At 38.4% G+C, this 23,345-nt stretch overlaps 1 protein-coding gene across 1 annotated transcript; it reads right to left on the bottom strand.

Annotated features, from left to right (window-relative positions):
• Positions 1 to 5,140: 5,140 nt before the first annotated feature.
• Positions 5,141 to 22,684, bottom strand: NME8 (NME/NM23 family member 8; the record flags this gene model as incomplete). The annotated part of the gene is made up of 15 exons (XM_082014778.1): positions 5,141 to 5,363; positions 5,947 to 6,091; positions 7,107 to 7,258; positions 8,198 to 8,305; positions 9,364 to 9,508; positions 10,120 to 10,298; positions 11,647 to 11,804; positions 14,268 to 14,360; positions 16,011 to 16,090; positions 17,954 to 18,020; positions 18,629 to 18,745; positions 20,369 to 20,440; positions 21,494 to 21,600; positions 22,502 to 22,559; positions 22,652 to 22,684. The coding sequence occupies 15 exons, from the start codon at positions 22,682 to 22,684 to the stop codon at positions 5,141 to 5,143; spliced, it is 1,737 nt and encodes a 578-aa protein (XP_081870904.1).
• Positions 22,685 to 23,345: the final 661 nt, after the last annotated feature.

Raw genomic sequence — 23,345 nt, 5'->3', positions numbered from 1 at the left:
TAAATGTTCCCACATTTGCATACTTATGCAATGGGAAGAAAAACTGTCATAGATCTATGCATAATATTTCAATGTAATCATCTACTGAATCTTTTTAATCAAACACTTATGATCCCCCAAGCAGGGGTCATAAATGACACACATGAATATATGTACCCAAATAAATGCAGTCCTTCAACAGTTAACAGTTAAACCAAACAGAAAAAAATGCTATATTGCTTGAGAGTGATGCAATGGAGGATGACGAATGATGGTTAAACAAGCAATAACTCAGTATTTAAAATTATATCACACTTAGCCAGACAGAGCTCGTGCACCCCTATAGCTAACTGAAATTTCTAAGATCAATGCAATAAATAATCCACAGTATTCAAAATCTCTCTGTGATACCTACCAAACATTTACTATTTGGTTGTGAACTTCTATCAGAAGATTAAGTCTTAAGTCTTAAGACATAAATATATTTTGCTGTTTCAGCATTTCTGCTCCTGTAAAAAAATAATCCCATCTAAACCTTCAACATCGCATTTGTCCCACTGGTAGAGAAGCCATTAATTCTAGCAAGAATCTTGGGAAATGAACTGAGTTGATGTATCTGAAATACATCACTAGAAACTAGAAATTGGAGGGGGGAGGGGCTAAAACCGGGCTCACTAGAGTTGAACCTAGGGGTAGGTTCAACGTGCCAGAGTTGAAATCTATAGCTCGGCTCAGGTGCATCTACACCAATGCACGCAGCATGGGCACCAAACAGGAGGAGCTGGAAGCCATTGTGCAGCGGGACAGCTATGACGTAGTTGCCATCACAGAAACATGGTGGGATGCTTCTCATGACTGGAGTGCTGCAATGGATGGCTATAAGCTCTTCCGAAGGGATAGAATGGGAAGGAGAGGCGGTGGGGTGGCTCTGTATGTTAGGGAGTGTTTTGATTGCATAGAAATCGAAGATTGTGAAGACCAAGTAGAGTGCTTGTGGGTAAGGATGAGGGGGAAGGCCAATGAGGCAGACATCCTGCTGGGAGTCTGTTACAGGCCACCCAACCAGGATGAAGAGACGGATGAGACATTCTATAAGCGACTGGCGGAGGTCTCGCATTCGCTGGCCCTTGTTCTTGTGGGGGACTTCAACCTACCGGACATCTGCTGGAAGTATAACACGGCAGAGAGGAAACAGTCTAGGAGGTTCCTGGAGTGTGTGGAGGATAACTTCCTGACACAGCTGGTGAGTGAGCCCACCAGGGGAGGTGCCTTGCTGGACCTGCTGTTTACAAACAGAGAAGGACTGGTGAGAGATGTGGTGGTCGGAGGCCGTCTTGGGCTTAGCGACCACGACATGATAGAATTCTCAATTGTGAGTGAAGTAAGGAGACGACTCAGCAAAACTGCTATCATGGACTTCCGGAGGGCAGACTTTGGCCTGTTCAGGTCACTGGTTGAGAGAGTCCCTTGGGAGACAGTCCTGAAGGACAAAGGGGTCCAGGAAGGCTGGACAGTCTTCAAGAAGGAAATCTTAAAGGCGCAGGAGCAGGCGGTCCCCATGTGCTGTAAGAAGAGCTGGCGGGGAAGGCGACCGGCCTGGCTGAACAGGGAGATTTTGCTGGGACTCAGGGAAAAGAGGAGAGTTTATCACCTCTGGAAGAAGGGACAGGCAACTCATGAAGAGTACAAAGATCTCGTTAGGTCAAGCAGGGACAAAATTAGAAAGGCAAAAGCCCAGCTAGAGCTCAGTCTGGCCACAGTCGTAAAGGATAATAAAAAATGTTTTTACAAATATATTAACAACAAGAAGAGAGGCAAGGAGAATCTCCATCCCCTACTGGATATGGCGGGGAACATTGTCTCCAAGGACGAGGACAAGGCTGAGGTACTTAATGCCTTCTTCGCCTCAGTCTTTAATAGCCACTCCAGGTATCCACAGGATATTCAGCCCCCTGAGCTGGAAGACGGGGATGGAGAGCACAATGTACTCCTCATAATCCAGGAGGAAGCAGTCAAGGACATGCTAAGCCACCTGGACATCCACAAGTCTATGGGGCCTGATGGGATCCACCCGAGAGTACTGAGAGAGCTGGCGGAGGAGCTTGCCAAGCCACTCTCCATCGTTTATCAGCAGTCCTGGTTAACAGGGGAGGTCCCAGAAGACTGGAGGCTTGCCAATGTGACACCCGTCTACAAGAAAGGCCGGAAGGAGGATCCTGGGAACTACAGGCCTGTCAGCCTGACCTCTGTTCCAGGGAAGATTATGGAGCGGTTGGTTTTGAGAGTGCTCACAGGGCATCTGCAGAACAGCCAAAGGATCAGGCCCAGCCAGCATGGGTTCATGAAAGGCAGGTCCTGCTTGACCAACCTGATCTCCTTCTATGACCAGGTGACCCGCCTAGTGGATGAGGGAAAGGCTGTGGACGCTGTCTACCTGGACTTTAGTAAAGCCTTTGACAGCGTCTCCCACAGCATTCTCCTGGAGAAACTGGCGGCTCGAGGCTTAGACGGGTTTACTCTTCGCTGGGTGAGGAACTGGCTGGATGGCCGAGCCCAGAGAGTTGTGGTGAATGGCGTTAAATCCGGCTGGCGGCCGGTCACGAGTGGTGTTCCCCAGGGCTCGGTTCTGGGACCAGTCTTGTTCAATATCTTTATAGATGATCTGGATGAGGGAATCGAGTGCTCCCTCAGTAAGTTTGCAGATGACACCAAGCTGAGTGGGAGTGTTGATCTGCTGGAGGGTAGGAGGGCTCTGCAGAGGGATCTGGACAGGCTGGATCGATGGGCAGAGGCCAACTGTATGAGGTTTAATAAGGCCAAGTGCAGGGTCCTGCACTTTGGCCACAACAACCCCATGCAATGCTACAGGCTTGGGGAGGAGTGGCTGGAGAGCAGCCCGGCGGAAAGGGACCTGGGGGTGCTGGTTGACAGCCGGCTGAATATGAGCCGGCAGTGTGCCCAGGTGGCCAAGAAGGCCAACAGCGTCCTGGCCTGTATCAGGAATAGTGTGGCCAGCAGGAGCAGGGAAGTGATTGTGCCCCTGTACTCGGCACTGGTGAGGCCGCACCTTGAATACTGTGTTCAGTTTTGGGCCCCTCACTACAAGAAGGATGTTGAGGTGCTGGAGCGTGTCCAGAGAAGGGCAACGAAGCTGGTGAGGGGTCTGGAGCACATGTCTTATGAGGAGCGGCTGAGGGAACTGGGGTTGTTTACTCTGGAGAAGAGGAGGCTGAGGGGAGACCTTATCGCTCTCTACAACTACCTGAAAGGGGCTTGTGGCGATGAGGGTGTTGGTCTCTTCTCCCAAGTAACTAGTGATAGGACAAGAGGAAATGGCCTCAAGTTGCGCCAGGGGAGGTTTAGATTGGATATTAGGAAAAATTTCTTCACTGAGAGGGTGGTCAGGCATTGGAACAGGCTGCCCAGGGAGGTGGTGGAGTCGCCATCCCTGGAAGTGTTCAAAAAACGTGTGGATGTGGCGCTTCAGGACATGGTTTAGGGGACATGGTGGTTCTGGATTAATGGTTGGACTTGATGATCTTAAAGGTCCTTTCCAACCTAGTGATTCTGTGATTCTGTGATTCTGTGAAATTGCCCTACTCAGGCCTTTTCTGAGACTGCTGCTTGGTTTAAAGTACAACGTACCAGCACCCAAAAGACACAGAGTGCTGAAATAATGCCAGGAAGAACAGTTTTAATGGGTTTTTGAAGAAAGAAACAAGCCAAAAAACATACAGCAATTCTGAAACATGTTTCTCAGAAATCACCTGAAGAGGTGATATATAAATTCTGCACTAATCATAGCTTCCTACAGGCTAGCTAGCCTCAAGCCGAGTTTATGGCAATAAAGCAGCTGTAGGTGAAAATGGGCCACCAGGAGAATGCTCAGTCCAACTTCTGCTGGAGGAATGTCTATAACAACAAATGCCCCATCACAACAGAAATATTTGTCAGGAAGCTCTTTAAAACAGCTAAGTTGCATTAAATGTAATAAGAGTAATAAGGAAAGTGCGAGAAAGACTTCATTCTTTCTGGACTTTGCACTTGTAATCAATGCTGTAAGCAAACTGCTTTAATTAAATGCCATTCTTTAGTAGCTCAACTTTCAACAGACTTGGGCAGCAAAAGTGAGAATAGATCAGCTACAGAAGAATATTTGTGTTCTTCACGAAGGCCAGACAAGCTAGACTGAGACAGGATACAAATTCACTAGTTTGGCAAGGAGGTATATGTCAAGAATAGCTGTTATGTAAGAGTTGACTTTATATTTTACTTCATCTGATATATTTGAATTGAGCCAATGGTCTGGAAAGGACCTCCAAGTTTATTACCCTACCTGTGACAGTAATTGTTAGATTTTTAGGGAAAGGTTAAATAAGCAGTGCAAATGTTTTTCAGGACCCTGAGGGAAGCAATAGGCCTTAATAGCCCTGAGCAGTCTCACCTGGGATACACACCCATATCGTTGGCCAACCGGCCCAGGAGCCCTATTTAAGCTCATACTTGTGCTTAATCCTTGCCTGAGCTGTGTTGCAGGAATATGCATCTTTGGCCTTCTTGCCTGTTGTTCCTGACTGGACCCTTGATGGGTCCTGGACCTGGTTCATTATTTGCTTTGGATGGAATTGTTGACAGATGTGGCTACCCAGTTCTGCTTGGATGCTGTGGGTCTGTGCCCCACCAGTGAGGGCACAGCCTGTGCTGCGGTCATGCTTGGCTCCTTCTCCCTTGTGGAACATTCTCATACTTGCTGCAGCTCCCTGCCAGTGTTGTAGCAGTGCCTCCACTACCTTTCAGCATTTCTTCTTTGTAGGCTGAACTGGAGGAGTTGATCCACATCACAGTGGATGTGTCATTAATGGTGTTTTAATGACTTTCCTTGACCCTGTTTTTTTAAGGTAGCTTTATACAAAACACTTTAGACTTCTGGAACTATTGGAAAGGCATAGATCTATTAAAGTAATAAAAGAAAAACTATCTACTAAGCATACATAAAGAAATCATTACTAACATCAAACTTCTAGCAGGTATTACTTGTTACATTGATATGCTTTGCAATATGGCAAAGCTGACAACGAAAAACTGACTGATAAAAAAATGAATGGAGTATGAGGGAAAATATGACATGAATACAAATTTTCAGAGATTGCATCTTACTTGTTCAATCTATATCAATCTCTCCAAATACGCACTCAATGCTTTTCAGTGCATGTTCTCTATTAGATGATCCATGAACAGCATTAGACAAAATATCTTGTGCAAACTGAGCTCGAATTGATTCAGGAGAGGTCTCTTTTGCCAGTTCTGGGTCGGTTGGACCCATTAGTTGCCTCCACTCGTCCACAGCATTTTCCTTTGTTAAGACCATTATCACCGATGGGCCCCTGTAAAATCAATGTAAGAAAGCTCTTACACTACTCCGAGATGCAGACTTAGCTCTGACTTCAGAGGTACCACGAAGGGTTATGGTAAGCATTACACTATCTGAATTTTGTTAAACTGTTTAAATTTTAAACTTTGTTTCTGTTTTAAGACAATATCCTGTATTTGAAAGCCAAAAAGATTATGACGATCAGCTATTTGGATTTAGACTTTTCGTCCTGAAGACATTCTCATCCAATAATTTCTGAAGCAAGACAATACATAGCATTTTATCAACAGCTATACTAACAATATTATGAGGAAGATATTTGTCCTACATGGGAGGATCAAAGATTCCATCAGAAATGTGTTCTTTTTTTGAGAAAAATATCCAAAATAATAGTCACTATTCATAAGTTTGGAAATAATTTTAAATCTTCCTTTTAAAGGAAGAGTAGTCCATGTTAGAAGCCACTAAACTTGCCAGAAGGAGTGACAGAATGTAAAATCCTTAGCCCACTTTGGGTGTAGCATGTTTTTTGGCACTGTAAATTAAAATTTATATGTATACTTCCATACCTCAATATTGTATAACAAGACACTTACTCAGTCATACAAGTCACTAACTGTTCAAAAAAGGGTTTTCCTATGTGATCCGTATAAAACTGTGTAGCCATTTCACGAGTTAAAGATTCTTCTTTAATCTTTGAGATGGTAAATCCAGCATCTTTAACTTTTTGCATAATGTCATCTAGGAGAATAACAAGCAAACTCATTCTTGATTGAAATAGTTTAGATGCAACAAAATTTAAAATTTAGATGCAAAAAAACATCCAAAACTTTAAAAGTTTCAGAAAATACTAGATTTAAAAAAAAAAAAATCACCAGTACGTATTAAAATTCCACTTACAGTATCAAACAATCATGGACAATATGACAAACTCTTCAACAGTCCTCTAAAATACACAGAAACCATTGTCATTACACTAATCCATCTCTATGCAGATGACAAACCCGGACTGTTATAAACTATGCCAGTAACATTCACTGCTGTTTCTTGCACTGGACAGAACATGGACTGTAGCTGTAATGCTACATCACACACCAGCTGGCCTGCTAAAATTGATCTGGATCGTTACAAGAGGGGAAGAAAGACTCACAGAAGCCAATGATGAACTAACATTATAAAGACTACTAAAAGTTGTTAAGACAGAAAAGAAGAATTCCAAGAAGAGGTTCTGGATAGAGGGCATAAAAAAAGTGGCAGCAAAAATCTTTAAGGTAAGTTTTCAAATTGTACATAATGTGCTTTTTACTTTGATCTTTCCTCCTCATTCCCTTTGTCTAATAGTGAGTTAAACGAAGGATGGGAATGTGCCTAACTGAGCAATGACCCTTTTTGACTCAGTCAAAATAAGTCTGTCTGAAATAAGTAACATGAATTTGGAAAGCCTCCCTCTCCTTTGACTTAGAAGGATGCTGGATGGCTAGTTTGCACAAGCGCCCGGCTTTTAAACTCTTTAACTTTGCTAAGAACTCTCTCACTTCAATTCACCACCATTATTGTGAAGAAAGAGCTATAGGCAGCTTACACAAAGGAAATGTGACATTTGAGGCCTCTATATAAATTATGTGAGCCCTGTAAAAGTATTTCTCTGCATGGAAAAAGCATTTCAGAGAATAAAAAGACCGCATCTGAGATGATTTACTGCAGTGTACATTGCTCATATTTTGTAGACATAGTCCATACTTTCTAGATCACTTACCTTTATGCTTCTTAGCAGCAGCAGGTTTGATTAATGCCAGTGTGTGCTCCTGAGGGAAGAAGAACTGTAATTCCTTCTGGGCATCATCGGGTGTAGAACTACCATGCAGCTGACCAATAGGTATGTTGTTGACTGCATACTTTGCACGTAAACTAAGAGTCATGAAAAGAGTAAGTTATTTGAAGGCCATTTTGAGCTTCAACTATGACTAGCCTTAACCCAGTGAATATAAATTAATGATTATCTGGTGACTTAAGTGCTTGATCATCTCTCTGTAGGAGTAAGAACTCTTCATTGTCTACAGAAAGAACAATCAACTTTTTAATTAACCACCTGAAATATGAACACCTTCCCTCCTAACCGTCATCTTGTTATGTTTCCAAGATAACAACAGTTCTTGCTTAATGAAACACAACAGGTAAGATGATAACACAGCAGTTTCTTAGAACAATAAAATAAGAAGGTAAAACCAAGATGTTAATTTATAAGGTGTGTAGAAGAAAATTAGTCACAAATAAAATATGCTACTGATGGAAAGTTTTCATTAAGCTAAGAAAATAAGAATCTGTTCTAAAAAATAATAGTGATATTTCCAGAAAAAAAAATCAATAAGCACGAGATATTACCAATATTTTTTGCATGTAGAAAATCAGTAGCAATACTTCTCTAGACCACAAAGACTTAAAAATTGCCATGCGAGGTCACAAAGATGCAACTTAACAGACAAGTAACCTGTTCCTATGACTGTCAGAGCAGGATTATAAAAAGATTATTACAGGTGGATTCTTCCTGTGGTATGTACTTCTGGCAATCAAAGATTTTTCTCTGACTCGAGAGATCTGGTTTTGCTTCAATACCCTTTTTTAAAATCAGTTTTTCATTATGTTTAGTAACCATTATTTCTCAAAAAATGCTATAGTCACGATTTGTACTACAATACTTCTTCCAGGCTTAACAAACTGCAGGAATATACAGCAGTTTCCAGATGATGGCACTATAGTTACACCAGCTGGAATGTGGTACTCATTGAGAAGAGGAATGCGAAAGTAAATTGGAAGCTGTGAATGATAGATTACTATTGCGAGTATTACCTGTTTGGATTTTCCTTCTTAGCCTCTTCAACAGTCTTTGGGCCTAATAAATCTCTCCAGTGTGCTATAGCATTTTCTCGTGTTAGAGCAAGTACAAGAGTTGGACCACTGTAAAATGGGAAAACTGGCATTAAAAACATCAAATATTAAACTCTGTAATTTGTAAAAGGAATTTGATTATATATAGTCCAGGCCAGGAAAATGAGCCTTGGTATTGGAGGATTTAAAAATCCATCACCATTTAAACAGCTGATTAAACAATCTGATAAAACCTTATGGGACTTAAATACAAATTTAAATTTCAAAGTTACACGACAGCAGGAATGTTGCAGCATTGGGCTATGTCTTTATTATTAGAATTAAATGCTGATCAGCTAATAAGTTTTTTTATTTGTCCCAGCCATGTCCCAATTTCATATGAAGGCAATATCCAAACACAATTTATTTTTCTTCCCCAAGGAATCCAGCACAAAGCCTGGATTAAGATATAAGAACTTTCCTACAGACAATCTAAATCATAAAATCATAGAATTTTTGGGTTGGAAGGGACCTTTTAAGGTCATCTAGCCCAACCCCTCTGTAGTGAGCAGGGACATCTTCAACTAGATCAGGTTGCTCAGAGCCCCGTCCAACCTGACCTGGAATGTTTTCAGGGATGGGGCATCTACCACCTCTCTGGGCAATACTGTACCAGTGTTTCACTACCCTCATGGTGAAATATTTCTTCCTTATATCTAGTCTGAATCTGCCCTCTTTTAGTTTAAAACCATTACCCCTTCTCCTATCACAATAGACCCTGCTAAAAAGTTTGTCCTCATCTTTCTTAGAAGCCCCCTTTAAGTACTGGAAGGTTGCAATAAGGTCTCCCTGGAGCTTCCAGAGCAGAGCTCAACTTTTTTCACCGAAATCAATGGAATTGGCCACTGACTTCAACATCCTACATATAGCAATATGGAGTAGCTAGTAATTTTTAAAAACCTGATTTATTTATCTACTATACTTAGGAATTATCTCATTATCTGCAGTTGTCTGGTCCTGTTTCCGAGTTTTACTAAACTCACAGATACATGGGTATCTTGTAGCCATGTATTATTCAGGATAAGTATTCATTGTGAAAATTTCAGTCTTATTTATGGATCCACATACTCATTTTTCATTCAACCTACCTGGTCATTTGCTCTAGAAGGACTGGGAAGTAATCTTGATTTTCATGCTCTTTGTAAAATTCACATATTTGTTCTTTAGATAGGATTATTTCTTTCTGCATCGCTATTTTGAAGCCATCATCTTTTATTCTTTGGATGATAGAATCTGTTTAAAATATTGAAATAATGCTAAATTGTCATCCATTCATTAATTTGCACACTTGCACAGAAATGACATGGACTTTCCAATCATAATGTTAATTTTTTACAGATTAATTAGTTTCTTAACTGAAGAACAGAAAACTAATTTAAAGCAACTGCTAGAGGGCTTCAGTAGTTGCCTGGACACTCGGAAATCTGATGCTCACCTTCTTAAGGCTTTCTCTCACTTCAGAAACTTCAGTAGGAATATCCATTCAAGGATACTATCAATCGCTTTATTATGGCAGGAAGTACGATCCCCTACACTATACTTTGAAATTCCTAGCTTCTATGAGAGATATTCTAGAAACAGTCCATTCAAATATACAATCTAAAGACATTCTTGAAAAATCAGGCAAAGGAAAAAGTGTTGACATTTACATTCTCAATATATCAAAAACATTAACCATGTAACTTTTTTTCCTGACAAAGATTACTGTCAGCCTAGTGCTGGTGAGACAATATAATGTAAGAACACTTTATTAGAGTGTTCTTTATTAGAGTTAGAATTTTTAAAGTTCAAAATATGAGACTTTTTCTATACCCTCAATGGAAAATGTAGTTATTAACACTTACGCCGTCTTTCCTTTAAGAGAGAAGGTCTAATTAAGGCTAAAGTCTTTTCAACTTTTTGGTCTGTTTCCTTTTTATCAAAATTCGGGAAAAAGAAGGCAAGTTGCCTGCTGGCATCTTCTACACTGTCTTGCATGTCACATATACTTAATATACTCTCAGTTTCTACAGTTTCTTCCAACCTAACGAGACACAAAATAATACAATGTTTAGGTCACTGCATGCATTTTGTTAACAGTGGACTTCTTGAAAATGTATTTTCTTAAAGTTTAGTGAAACATAAGAATAGAATGCCAAACTAAGTTTTTATTAAATACAGATTCATGATTGAAGTAATGTTTCTGAGAAGAGAATTATTAATCTTCTCAAAAAGTGCCTTGTCATGTGCTGTGAAAGAGAAATCTCAGCCATGCAGCTTTTTGAATTCCCCTCTAGCTTATTCAAAATAGTCTCTCTGTTTCACTAGACAGAATTACCACCGACAAGTGTACAGTTTATAATGAATGACCAATAAAAGGATTGTGCTTAATTCCTGCACAGCATGAGCATAGAAATGATAACATGACAGAATTGTCTTTAGCAGAGATACTTCTCATTATTATTTGCCTGTATTTCTAAGGTTTATTTAACTATGTGAATACAGTCACTCTTGGCCACTTACAGAAAATGCAGTATTCCCCAGCTGTACTTAAATTAATGTAGAAAGGGATACAGCAGGCATCAACAAAAATATCAATTATTATGACAAATTTTTTTTGGAAAAAAGTATTTAAATTCATGTTGCTTGAAGTAAATCTCATGTCTAAATATAAAACTTGATCCAATGCTTGAATTTTTGTGAATACTCTCTTTATTGCCTGATGCTGTGTATACAACTATCATCCTCTTTTAAATTCTCTACAAATATTTGGCATAGGAGAAAAACAGGTATTTCGAGATACCATGGTTGTGAACAGCTAATCCTTACAATATTTTTATGCATCTTGGAGTGGGGACACACACACACACAAAACCCCAAATGCTCACACTTGTTTACTGGCTTTTACACAGTGGTCCCAGGGAGCACAGCATGGTTCAGGTGTCACCTAGTCTCCCTTGGGCCACATCTATAGCTTCCCATCCTACATAAGAGTAAACATGGGCAAGCGTGCAGCCCTCAATGGGCAATGCTGGCAGTCACTTTGTCTGGGTGAACTAGTGTGAAATGGAATTGCATAGAGTACAATGGCTTTGAAGTATAGCACTGTTCCCACTGGTGTGAAAACCCATCCACAGGTAGTTCAGAATGGCGAGAGATCAGTGCCCTTTGCTCGTTGTCCTTACCTAGGAAGCAAGGAGTTTCTATGTTCTCACAGGAACTGTGATTGCACCTCTGGTGATGGTCTTGTGAAAGACCAGATGAAGAACACTGCCTATTCTCTGGACCCTGTGCCCACATGCACGTGAGCATCTGCAAGAATGTGACTTGGTTTATGGTGTGCTCCAAATACTGCAACCGGATCACATATACACATTTTCAGTGTTAGTTACCTGTCTGGTTTCTCAGACTCAGGCTTCTCAGGCACACTCTCACTCAATTTACGTAGTTCTTTCCAGTGAGGAATAGCATCAGTTGCTTCTTTTTTAGTGATAACCAAAACGTGGCATGGTCCACTCATCATGAATTGAACAAAATCATCAAAATCAGGCTAAAAAAAAAAATTTGCAGGAACTCTGAGTTTATCATGAGAGATGAGATCACCATCCTTCCCAAAGTAACTCATAATTCCTGTTCTAAAATGGCATTCACATACATTACTCAAAAGCCTGTCAAATTGTCTGGGAAGTTTTTTGATCAATCATTTGAGACAACACCACTATAAAATGTCTAAAACACAATTAATTGAGGTAAAGGAAGTAATAAAATTACATTAAACAAGTACCACATGTTCTTTCAGATTAAAATGCAAATGACAAGAGTGAAGAAAATGATCTAAAAACTCAATGTGATCAAATGCTATGCTTGCAGTAGCACATATAGTGTGACATAATTAACTGCAATACAGTTCCAGGCATAATTTTTGAAAGTAAAAATCATGTAGCTGGATACAAATATAGAACATTGAGATATTTGCAAGACATCTGTAGACTTTTCATTCATTCTCTTTGCTATGTTCTTTTCATTTCTTCAGTTTCAACCTTCAATCCTATAAATGTACATTTTCATCAGAAAATAACTTTTGAAGCTGTTGTGAGTTTTGAATATTTTTTCCTCATGTGTCACCTTTTTCTTCAATATTGTGAATTTCCTCAAATATCCTCTCTCCTTTTAAATACTTGACTAAACCTTTTCTTTACCAGTCATCCTCATCTGATTGTGTATGATACAGTTTTCCTTTAATAATACGAGGATGAAAAATGCACATGTGTGCTTTCAATTAATTGCTTTTCTCTTTCAATTAACTTCATATCTTTGCATAAACTTAACCCATTTCACAAGAAGCACAAACTCAAAAGAGACGGAATAAATGCAAATACAAAAACATTTAGTATGATGCATAAAAGGAGTATCTATACCGTTGTGGCTTCAAAAGCACAACTTGCTCATGTTGAAAGAAATAGATGTGGCTATCAGATTTGGCTGTCCTGGCTCCCCCAGCTTCATCATTAAAAATAATTTCTGCTTCTAATTATATCTGAAGGTCTATTACCTTGCGTCTCCATTCTATTATAATAAACAGCCTCTAGACCTTTAGCAAGCTTGCAGTGTATTAAATCAGGAATAATTTTGCCCACTGAGCACAAAGGAATCTATATTCCATATTGTCACTTTAACATAATTATTTTTCAGCTTAGAATTACATTTAAAGAATGGCAAATAATTGGCTTCTCAATATGCATAGGGTGCTCTGAACCACTTCTGATAGTTCGTAGTAGTTTTGTTATTCTCCCTGTCCTAATGTTGGCTAGATCTGCTGTGCTGCCATATATCAAACACCACATGCTTTTTCCCTGTCTTTGTTCATCCCACGTCTCTGTCGACACCTAACCAGTCTCAAATTTGGCTGCTGGTCCCATGAAGATAACTTATTTTTAGTTCTATTTCAAAACTGTCTCTGTCTAAACTAGAATCCCAGGTTTGCCAAAACCAAGCTCTTCACAATTCCTTACGAGCTCTCCCTGTTACTTCCTTTCTAAACCATAGTGCAGCCATCTGGTGATTACTCTCAGATTTTGTTTTTCCCTCTGGCTTCAGTAGGAACCATCTTGTCTCACTCTCATTCATTTGGAATGCCACAGGAACACTTTCCCAGCTGCTTCTTTTGATTATGCCAACCCTTCCATTGATCCCTTCCATTGGCCCCTCTAATAATATCAAAACAAACCAGTTGTCTGCATATAATTCCAGCCTCTGTTTATCTTATGCAGATCTTAAATAGGAGAAGGTATAAATATTTGCTAAGCAGCTTCATTTTTGTGATTCAGATTCTTCTGTAGACTTAACTTTAGCTATCATACTGACAAAGCACTTGACAATATCCATGTACTTGTTTGCTAGACCACTGCCATTTAATCGTGACTGACATAATTTCATTGTTTTCTTGAACTTTCAGTCTGTTCTTAGATATTCGTTGTCCCCTAATATAGGATAGGGCCAGAAAAATAAACTTCAGTGGAGATGCTTTCTCTTTCTGCCTGTGCATGTGTTTATTCCCAGTACTACCCCATCATAAAAGTTGTAAGGAAGAAAAAATGCGATATATACTATCACTTATTTTCTGGCTCAAAGAGTGTGCGTCAAATAGATACGTACTGTCATATAGATGACACTAGATTTTGGTTTTGTGCTACATTTCATCACCTAACAGCCTATGTTTAGGGCCATGACCAGGGCCATACACATTCTGGTAACAGAAGGAACTACAAAATCTTCTGGTATTTAATTGGAGTTCAGTTTAATTTAGTTGGAATGTGAGAGTGTTATCAAGCCATATTTGTATGAATCAGTAAGAAAAAAAGAGAGAGAATACCTCCTTTTTTCTATGTACTAAATCCACATTGATTCAGTTCTTCAACATACTAAAAATTTACAAGACAGATTTGCACACACATAGAGCTACAATGGTATGTTTTACCCATTCCTTTTGTTTAGGTTTTCAGTTTGGTTTTACCTGGTCTTTATTGCGGGCATAGAATACTCTGATTTGCTCTTCAGTTAGCATTTTCTCCTCTGCTGCTTCAATGCCAAATCCTGCATCTCTAATCTGAAATTATTCAGTTATTAGTCAGTGGCATTTGAAAATGGATATATACAAAATCATGTTATTGTAAATCTAAAGTTTGATTGATTTTGGAAGCTGTCTTAAATTTAAAATTCTCTGAAATATTTTAAATATAACTGGTACATTTACCTACACTAAAGTTCCAGCTTTCCAAAGAACTTCACTAAATTCAGGTTTACAATGCCCGCTAAGTTAACGTTTGTGAAAAATATAGTGCAGTTCAACATAGGTATTCCTTCTGTAGTTAATAATCCCTTTTGTTTAACATTGTATAAACTCATTTTAACCAGTGATTAACATGTAACCACTTCTAAGAATGTTATTATAAACTATATGATAATCATAGAAGTAATATAAAAGTATATTTGTCAACAATTGTTGTATTTGGCTAAACTACTTGGCTTTAGAAAACAACAGGTAAACAAAAATAAAATTGATTTTATGATTAACTATTTTAAGTTACATTACTGCACTAAATTCAAGTATGTGTAAGAGATGCACACTTACATGACATATTAAAATCCAGAGTCCACTGGTATGAGGTTTATACCATATACTGACATTTAAACAACAAAGGCACAAACCAGCCCCAATACTGATCATTTGCCAACATTAATCTACTTACCAGCACTCTGCTCTTTAAAAGCCCCTATGATGCTGCTGAGTGTTTCCAGACTACCTTGACAGGGCTGCGTGTGGAAACAACATGGGTACACACCTCATAAGGCAGGGCAAAGGCAGGGCCAACTAGCAGCTGCCCAGCTCCAGCTAAATTGCTTTTAAGCACTGCCTGCTTTTTTTGCCTTACTGATCTTCCTTTCCGGCCGAGGTAGAGTGATTGCAAAAACAACCTATACAACACTGTGATTTTCTTTCCTGCAAAGGTCACTGGCCCTGTCATAACACTTTTTAAAATGAGCATAGTTTTTTCTTGATATATAGTGTTATGAGGCATTTTTTTGTAGCAGAAACAGTGAGAAATCCCTGTAATTAAAATGTGCTTTACTATAGTATCATACTCTGGCAGGCAAAACAATTATTCTTTCACTGTGTGATGGCTTAAACAAATACTGAATTCTTGGATGCACCCTTGCGTATTTGCTGGAATCATGTTCTTCACTGCAGGAACAAATACTGCACTACTGACAAATTCTAGTGTACAATTACTAGTGCACAGGAATTAGCCTCACCATCTACACACATACATTGTCATATGCGTCTGCACACACACTCTCTTCCATAAGGAACTGCTTAGTTGATTTATGTGTGCCTACAATTTTTAAAGATGCTGTGAGAAGGATTAACTTCATCACCACAATTTCTAGTTCTCGTTTCTATTGCAATATGAGGAAAAAAAGATACTTTTCTGTTTCTAGATTTCATGTGTTTCTCCTCAACACAGTATGAATCCATGTCATACCTCACCGAGTGACACAAAATATTAAAGCAATAGTGTCAATCTGAATACCGTATTATTTCAGATCAAAATTATCTTGCTTTTATCGTCCTTATCAGAGAAGCATTAACAGGTCTTGTTCTAGAGCCTGGGCATAAGTTAGGATCCACTTAATCTTACAACTTGCTACTATGCCTATGCTAAATAGGATGAATGAACCTTCAAATTTTATCTACCTTTTGTTTAATTTCCTCTACGCGTTCCTCTAAGACATCATCAGGTTTTATAATTCCAACAGAATATCTTACTACTTCTTCTAGGAAAGAGAAAAAAACATGTGTCAATGAATATATTTACCAAAATAAATACATAACTGAATTTTCCATTACCTACAAGTGGGTTTCTCTAAATAATTATCCATTTTAATATTGAGATGGTCAAACAGTAGTTGCAAAAAATAAGTGACTCCAGCACTTAAAGCATATCTTGGAGTGCAGGACTGCCCTTGGCCATCCCTGGAATCCACATTCCTGATGAATCACTAGTGTTTTGGGTCATATGGTGGAGAAATGGCTCACACACAGGTATGTGTGGTGGAAAAGCTACTGTTTAAGATGGGTGCTTTGTTTGGGGAGCTCTGTATGTACAAGACTAGAAATGTGAAAGGAATGAATATTACGAAGGAAAATTGACTAAGTGAAAATCTGTATGAAAATTGGAGATTTCCAGTAAAATATACATTTCATGTCATAGTAGATGTTTGTTTCCTTAGCATTGTAGATGCTGAAGTCATTTGCAAGAAGTAACCGTGAAAGTAACACATGCTTGCTAACACAATCTAATGTTTAAAACAAGAGGTGTTCCTGGTTGTAGACGTACAGTTACAACATCCATAACATACAGCTTCTTGGAAAATGACAGAAAGTTGTAAGAAGAGAATATAAACTACATTTTTCTTTGCAGAATCTGAGGTTTACAGTTAAGCATTAGCATGGAATTCAATCAGATCCCAAACACTGTGGAAGAACTTGATAGCTCTAATGGAAACACCAGACTACTGCTTGTTTCCAGTACTAGAAAACACTCACAGGCACTGGCATGCAGTAAGGAATATATTATCACGAAGTGTTAGTGTATTATGGCTTCTGAGGGATCCCTTAACCTGAAACTGAACCCAAGCTGAATACTCTGTTCCCTGATTTTGTCACACATTTAGGTTCTGTGGATTAGTGCAAAGTCTGTATATAATTGCTAAAAGATTTATAATACTGTACTACTAGGTCTCAGAGGGTTTAAAGCTGAGGTCAGGAACATGTCACTTGAACCATGCCGTAAAGAAAACATGAAGAGGAAGAAGAATGGACACAACTTAATCTGTGACAGTGATCAAATGCCTTATCACAGGAAAAAAAAAAAACAAGATAAAGAAGAAGACTGAGGACAGAGGAGTTTGTTCCATCTGATCATTGACAAATGGCATTCTGTGCATATATGAAGCAGTAGGAAGCTTCAATAAACACAGATAACAATAAGAATAGAAAAGATGTAGGTCCCAGCTCATGACAGGTCTGAAACAAATCATAGACATGAGAATTACAAGCAGGATGGTGCATATTTTTCAATCCTTTTGGAACCTTATCCTACTATTGTGAATTTATGCTTTTATGTAAGTCTGTTCATTAGTGCTTAAATCTAGTCTGATGAAAGTTAATGAAAAATAGTCTGAAATACTAGGCGTGCCATTCCTTCAGAGATTAACTCTTCCAATCTTCAAAGGTTGCCCCCATCTTGGTGTTGCTGTAGAACATCCAAGGGTTAACAAACACCATCTCAACAAAAGTACATAGCTAACACAGAGGCTGTGTAGAAGGGACTTTCAGACACTAGTTTTACACAGGAAAATTCCTGGCATGCAGCACTGCTGCTGTGTGCCAGGGACCTGAATTCTGAAGATTCCCAAAATGGGGTGAAAACACTAATGATGACAGTCCAATATCTTAAGTCCTTACAGAAAAAAACTTCCCCTCAGTTTGATATCCTCAATCATATCCTCTCATGGTATTAACGCAAAGGAAGGTCTATTGGTGCTGGACGTACACAATCCTTAATCAGATAACTAAAAAGACAGTTGTTTGTTTTCTTTCTGTAAACATTTCTAAAATAAACCAAATATATTTACCCTCAGGTACATTCTCCTCAACAGTCTCTTCTGATGCTTTCTCCTCTAGGAAAACAAGTTCACATACCTAAGGTAATTGTAAATACAGTACAAGTACATCATCAGTGTGAAGCTACAGTCACCAAACACAGCTGTCAGTTCTTTATAACACTTCTATCTTAATGTAATACCATATTTGCTACCCAGGAAAGAGAGCAATTCTAGGAAAGACCTTGGGGCAGCCTGACTTTCTTTAACTGAGTTACAGTTTGTTAAAAGTTTCTTTTTACTGCAAGCAGAGTTCTTTGATCTCCATTTTCACTCAAAACAAGCACTGAGACATGACTATTTCCCATGTCTGTCTGTGTTTTGTATGATGAATTCTTATTAAGTTATATGTGAAAAATATTCAGTCCTGAAAGAAAAAGGGTGACTAAAACCTTTATGTGCTAGTGACATTTTGTCCATCTCAATTTCTTGCATTAACAGGCTAATCTCTAAATTTCTTAAATTTTTACGAAGTACCATTTAATGGAAATTTCTTTTAAAAACCCCTCATACATGTCACTATGATGATGAGAAAAAAATACAAAAAATTAAACATTACATTATAGAAAATACTATCACAGGCATTGAGAGAAACTATGTAAGTGTAATAAAAATACTAATTTATATTTAATTATGTTTTGTGCATACCTCAGCACGATTCTTTTGTCCAGCTGCAATTTTCCTCTCTTCTCGCACTAGTTCTGCTATTTTCTTACTTATAAGAGGAGCATTTACACCTCTCACTATTGCAATAATTTTGCCATTCTGTAAAAGAGAAAATAACACTCTCAGTGAGTTTTCATCACTTAGTTTACACATTAACTTGAGTTTTGGAACACGGTCTATCTTGCTATTTTTTCCAGCAACAGGACTACTTCCTATGCCCACCGAAGTGAATACCAAATCTACTACTAGTCCAGAATGAAGCTTGCTTTCTTTTATTTCCTCCCTTCCTTTTCTGTCTCATTTTCTATGCTTATTTCTAGGCTCACCATTAACAGTACAGTCAGAAGTAAAGGCAAATATGGAATTTACTAGCTCTTAACTTCCGTAACACAGAGTTTTCTATCTTTTCATTTGCGTTACGTTTCAGTGCGTGTTCTACCACACTCAGGAGCACCATAGTGAAGCTAACTACCGGTGATCAAAGATACTGCCAACTGCATTTGGCAGCATTCAGGTTCAAACCTGAAATTGTCCCGAAGGTATTTTCTCAGCCCTTAGTTGCGGGAATTCAAATCCTAGCACCCTCAAGTCAAAAAACCCCTCTGCCTCTACAGTGGAGTCCTAGGAGAATAGTCCTTCTATATCCATCAAGGAAAGATAATAAATATGTGATTCATTGTTACAATTGCTCAGTTGTGAAAAATGCAATTTTAGTTGCTTATGAAGTGTCAGGAAATATCAACTCTTTTTCCCCGAGGGAAGGTGTGCATAAAATAATAATTTCACTGTAGTCACATGTAGACACTTTATGTGAGGCAACCCTGGAAAACTGATTTCTCACTAAGTAACTACCAAAACTGTGGCTACCACAAAATTTTCATGGCTCTAGGTGCAGCAGCCACAACAAAAATGTGCCCGAGAACCACAGATTCAGGCATGGAAAACAGCCTCAAGTAAGCAACATCTGATGAAAACAGCCTCAAGTAAAAAACATTCTGGTGAGACCCCACCTGGAGTACTGCATCCAGCTCTGGAGCCCTCAGTACAGGAAGGACATGGTTCTGTTGGAGCAGGTCCAGGGGAGGGCCACCAAAATGATCAGAGGGCTGGAACACCTCTCCTGTGAGGACAGGCTGAGTTGAGGTTGTTCAGCCTGAAGAAGAGAAGGCTCAGGGGAGACCTTATTGCAGCCTTCCAGTACTTAAAGGGCTCTTCTAAGAAAGATGGGGACAGATTTTTTAGCAGGGCCTGTTGCAATAGGAGAAGGGGTAATGGTTTTAAACTAAAAGAGGGTAGATTTAGACTAGATATAAGGAAGAAATTTTTCACTATGAGGGTGGTAAAACACTGGCACAGGTTGCCCAGAGAGCTGACAGATGCCCCATCCCTGGAACCATTCCAGGTCAGGTTGGATGGGACTCTGAGCAACCTGATGTAGTTGAAGATGTCGCTGCTCACTACAGAGGGGCTGGACTAGATGACCTTTAAAGGTCCCTTCCAACGCAAAAATTCTATGATTCTATGATTCTATGATTCTATGATTCTGTGATTCTATGATTCTGTGATTCTATGATTCTATGATTCTGTGATTCTATGATATGATCCTCCATACTGTAGAATGTAAAGATATGGTTTATACAGCTTCACATTTCTTTTTAATCTGCTGAAAAATTAATGCAAAAGTAGGCAATACATTAAAAGAAGCTGATGTGATGTACTTACAACACAAAAAAGAAACACAGGTTCACATTTATTCCTGAATGGTTGCAGAGTCGGAATGCTGTCAGCCTCTGCCTGAAGTCAGATGAAAAAGATTATTTACTTACATAAGTGTGTATGTGCATTAATGTATATATATATGTATTTATAAACCTTTTTGCCTGCAAGAAAACTTAGTCTTATATACTTTGGTGTTACACACTCAAACTGCAGTCTTAAATACAACTAGCAGTCCTTATGGCACTTGCCGGTGATGAAGAATGAACTGGTTTGGTAACATGGGATTGTTACTCTTTGTATTACAGCAGGTAATCACGGAAAAATACTTTATCCTAGTATTGTTTTCCCACGTAGGTCATAATAACATACATAAGTGAGGAAGTAGTCCATGCAGTCTTGACAGAAGAGATTATTCACAGTATTATGTTCTTTATGACATGTGGTCAACTCTGTGAAAGCACTTGAGATAATCTCTGAACATAACTGCCTACTTTTTTTCTGTATAAACAATACATGAATTTTCTGCAAAAATGCTTTGATCAGGCAATTGAAATTACTTTCAGGAACATGAGAAAGGATAGCCTGGTCAACATCAGGGAGCAACTGAATCTGTGAAACAAATTTGTCCACTTTAAATATGATAGATACCTCCTATTTTATACTGCTAGTGTAAAGGAATATTTTTACTACTATAGTTTTGTGGTAATTTATTTTTAAATTCCCCCTTTTTCTTCTCTTAAAGATGAAATACAAAGGAATATTTGGGAAAAGGTGTAACAGCATTTTTCAGGGATGTAAAAATTTTAAATATGACAATCAATAATGTACAGACTTAAAACTACAACCGTATAGTCCGGCTTTTGAATGTTTGTGCGATCTCATCAAGGAAAACAAAAGTTGTGGGATATCAGCTCCCTTTCTATTATAGCTCCTTCCATATTTATTACCATTTCTAATCCATCTCTAAACAAAATATTATGAGGCCATATGCAGAAGAGGCAACCAGGCCAAAATTGTGCGCACTCAGTATAAGGACAGTAAAATGAAAGCTCTGTATATGCAGACAGATAAAAAGATATATTTAAAATAAAATGTAAATAAGGTTCCACACAGAATTTACATCCTTACCACTGCAAAATGCAACACATCGTCTTCACCAAATTCATTCTTCAGTTTTCTGAATAAATTCACCACAGCTTTGCAAGGACCACACCAAGCTTGATATACATCTATTACTAAAATTTAATAGTTTGGAATTACAAACAGCTGACTTGTGGAATTTCTAAAATGAGACATATTTATGAGTGTATTGGAAAGTACTGGGAAGGTGGTCATATGCATCTTTCAGTCCTCTCCTAGTCAATGAATGCATCATGAATACATCAGCGTATTCAGTGTATACATCAGGGTTTCCTCTTTTATTTCAATTACTTTTGACATCAACAATCTACTTCACAATATATTTGAGATGATTAATCCAAACGCCTACATTTCTCTCTTTTCCTTTTAATTGTTCTTTTTCTTTTCCCACTGTTAGTTTTCATTCTTGTCTAGATCTTTAGTCTACAGGATTTTCACCTCCATGTGCCCATGCAGATAATTTAATTCCCTTTACTACTCCTTGGTAGATATGATCCCATTACATATTTATTCCTTCTACCCAAATACAATTCCTAGGAGAGCTAAGAGACATTGCTATTGGGCTGAGTGAACTGACGATTGTGGATAATACACATCGTAGAACATGCACTCTCAAGAATGCTGACTGATTAACTGCTAAGTACCACTGTACAGTATTAATTTAGTCTGCACAAGATTTTAGGGAAAAACTTCCACAGAAGTGTCTTAACTCCTATCATACAGAATACAACATTGGAAGGGTATTTTCTAAACCTCGGTCTATAGCAGTGCATAAAATAATGGATAATATGATTTGTGACAAGTATTTATTTACCTATCAGAGAAGACAGTATATATTCATAACAATATATACATTTATATAACCTTTCTTAAAAAGATAATATGGCACTAGTCTTCTAGATTTATGACACCTATTTATTAAAGATGATATGAAAAGTATGAAAAACTGTAAATGTCTTCATGAGAGACTAAACAGAAAATAGTAACAGTTAGTACCTACTACACCATTTGTCAGCAACATTTCATCCCACTGGTTTTGATTGGTTATTATGGCCTGAAATAAGATGAATTGACATTTTAACATCTTAAAAAGGCAGAAAAAAATCTATTCATCTATAGAATTGTTCAAGTAATTAGGATTTGTACCTGGAGCTGGGTTTCTTTCTTCTTGCCTGCCATTTCCCTGTGATTATAGGAAACATAGCAAAATACCAAGCACATTTAACAGTTTCTTAAAAGAACGTATGACATGCAGAACTGATTTATATGGTTTTCAACACAGCACTGCCTTCTGATTCCCTTAAAACCTACAACAACGGCAGTTAACACCCCACGTCAGAATTCTCTGAAGCAATATACAATTTATTTGCAAAACCCACATAGCACAGAATAAAATTTAGTTTCCTAATCTGCTAGGGTCTTCAAAAGTTTTCGGCCTCAACAATTTTTCAAGCTTATAATTAATCTGTTCAGAATGGCCACAGGGACTTTGCATGGGATGACAGCTGCTGTAACAGTGGACCATTTCAAAAAAATATTGATTAAAGAACTTCAACTCTAATGACATCAAATCAAGCTTCCTATCTTCTGGGATACATGAAAAGCAATGACTTATGTGTGTCCCATAACTAAACTCCCAAACTGAATCCTGGTGCATTCATCATTCTGTCATTAATGAAACATGTCTTTCATATCTTTTGCCTTTTTAAAAAATAAATAATTAACTATGAACTGGACAGGAAAACTATCTTAGTTAAGTTACATACTTGGATGAAATTTGACTTCAGCTTCCAAATGGAGCTTGACTGAATGCTATCACTGGATCAGTGGCTTGAATGAA

Source organism: Phaethon aethereus, assembly GCF_964289735.1.
Source record: "Phaethon aethereus genome assembly, chromosome: 2".
NCBI classification, from domain to species: Eukaryota; Metazoa; Chordata; class Aves; order Phaethontiformes; family Phaethontidae; genus Phaethon; species Phaethon aethereus.
This window is presented reverse-complemented; position numbering and strand designations above follow the sequence as displayed.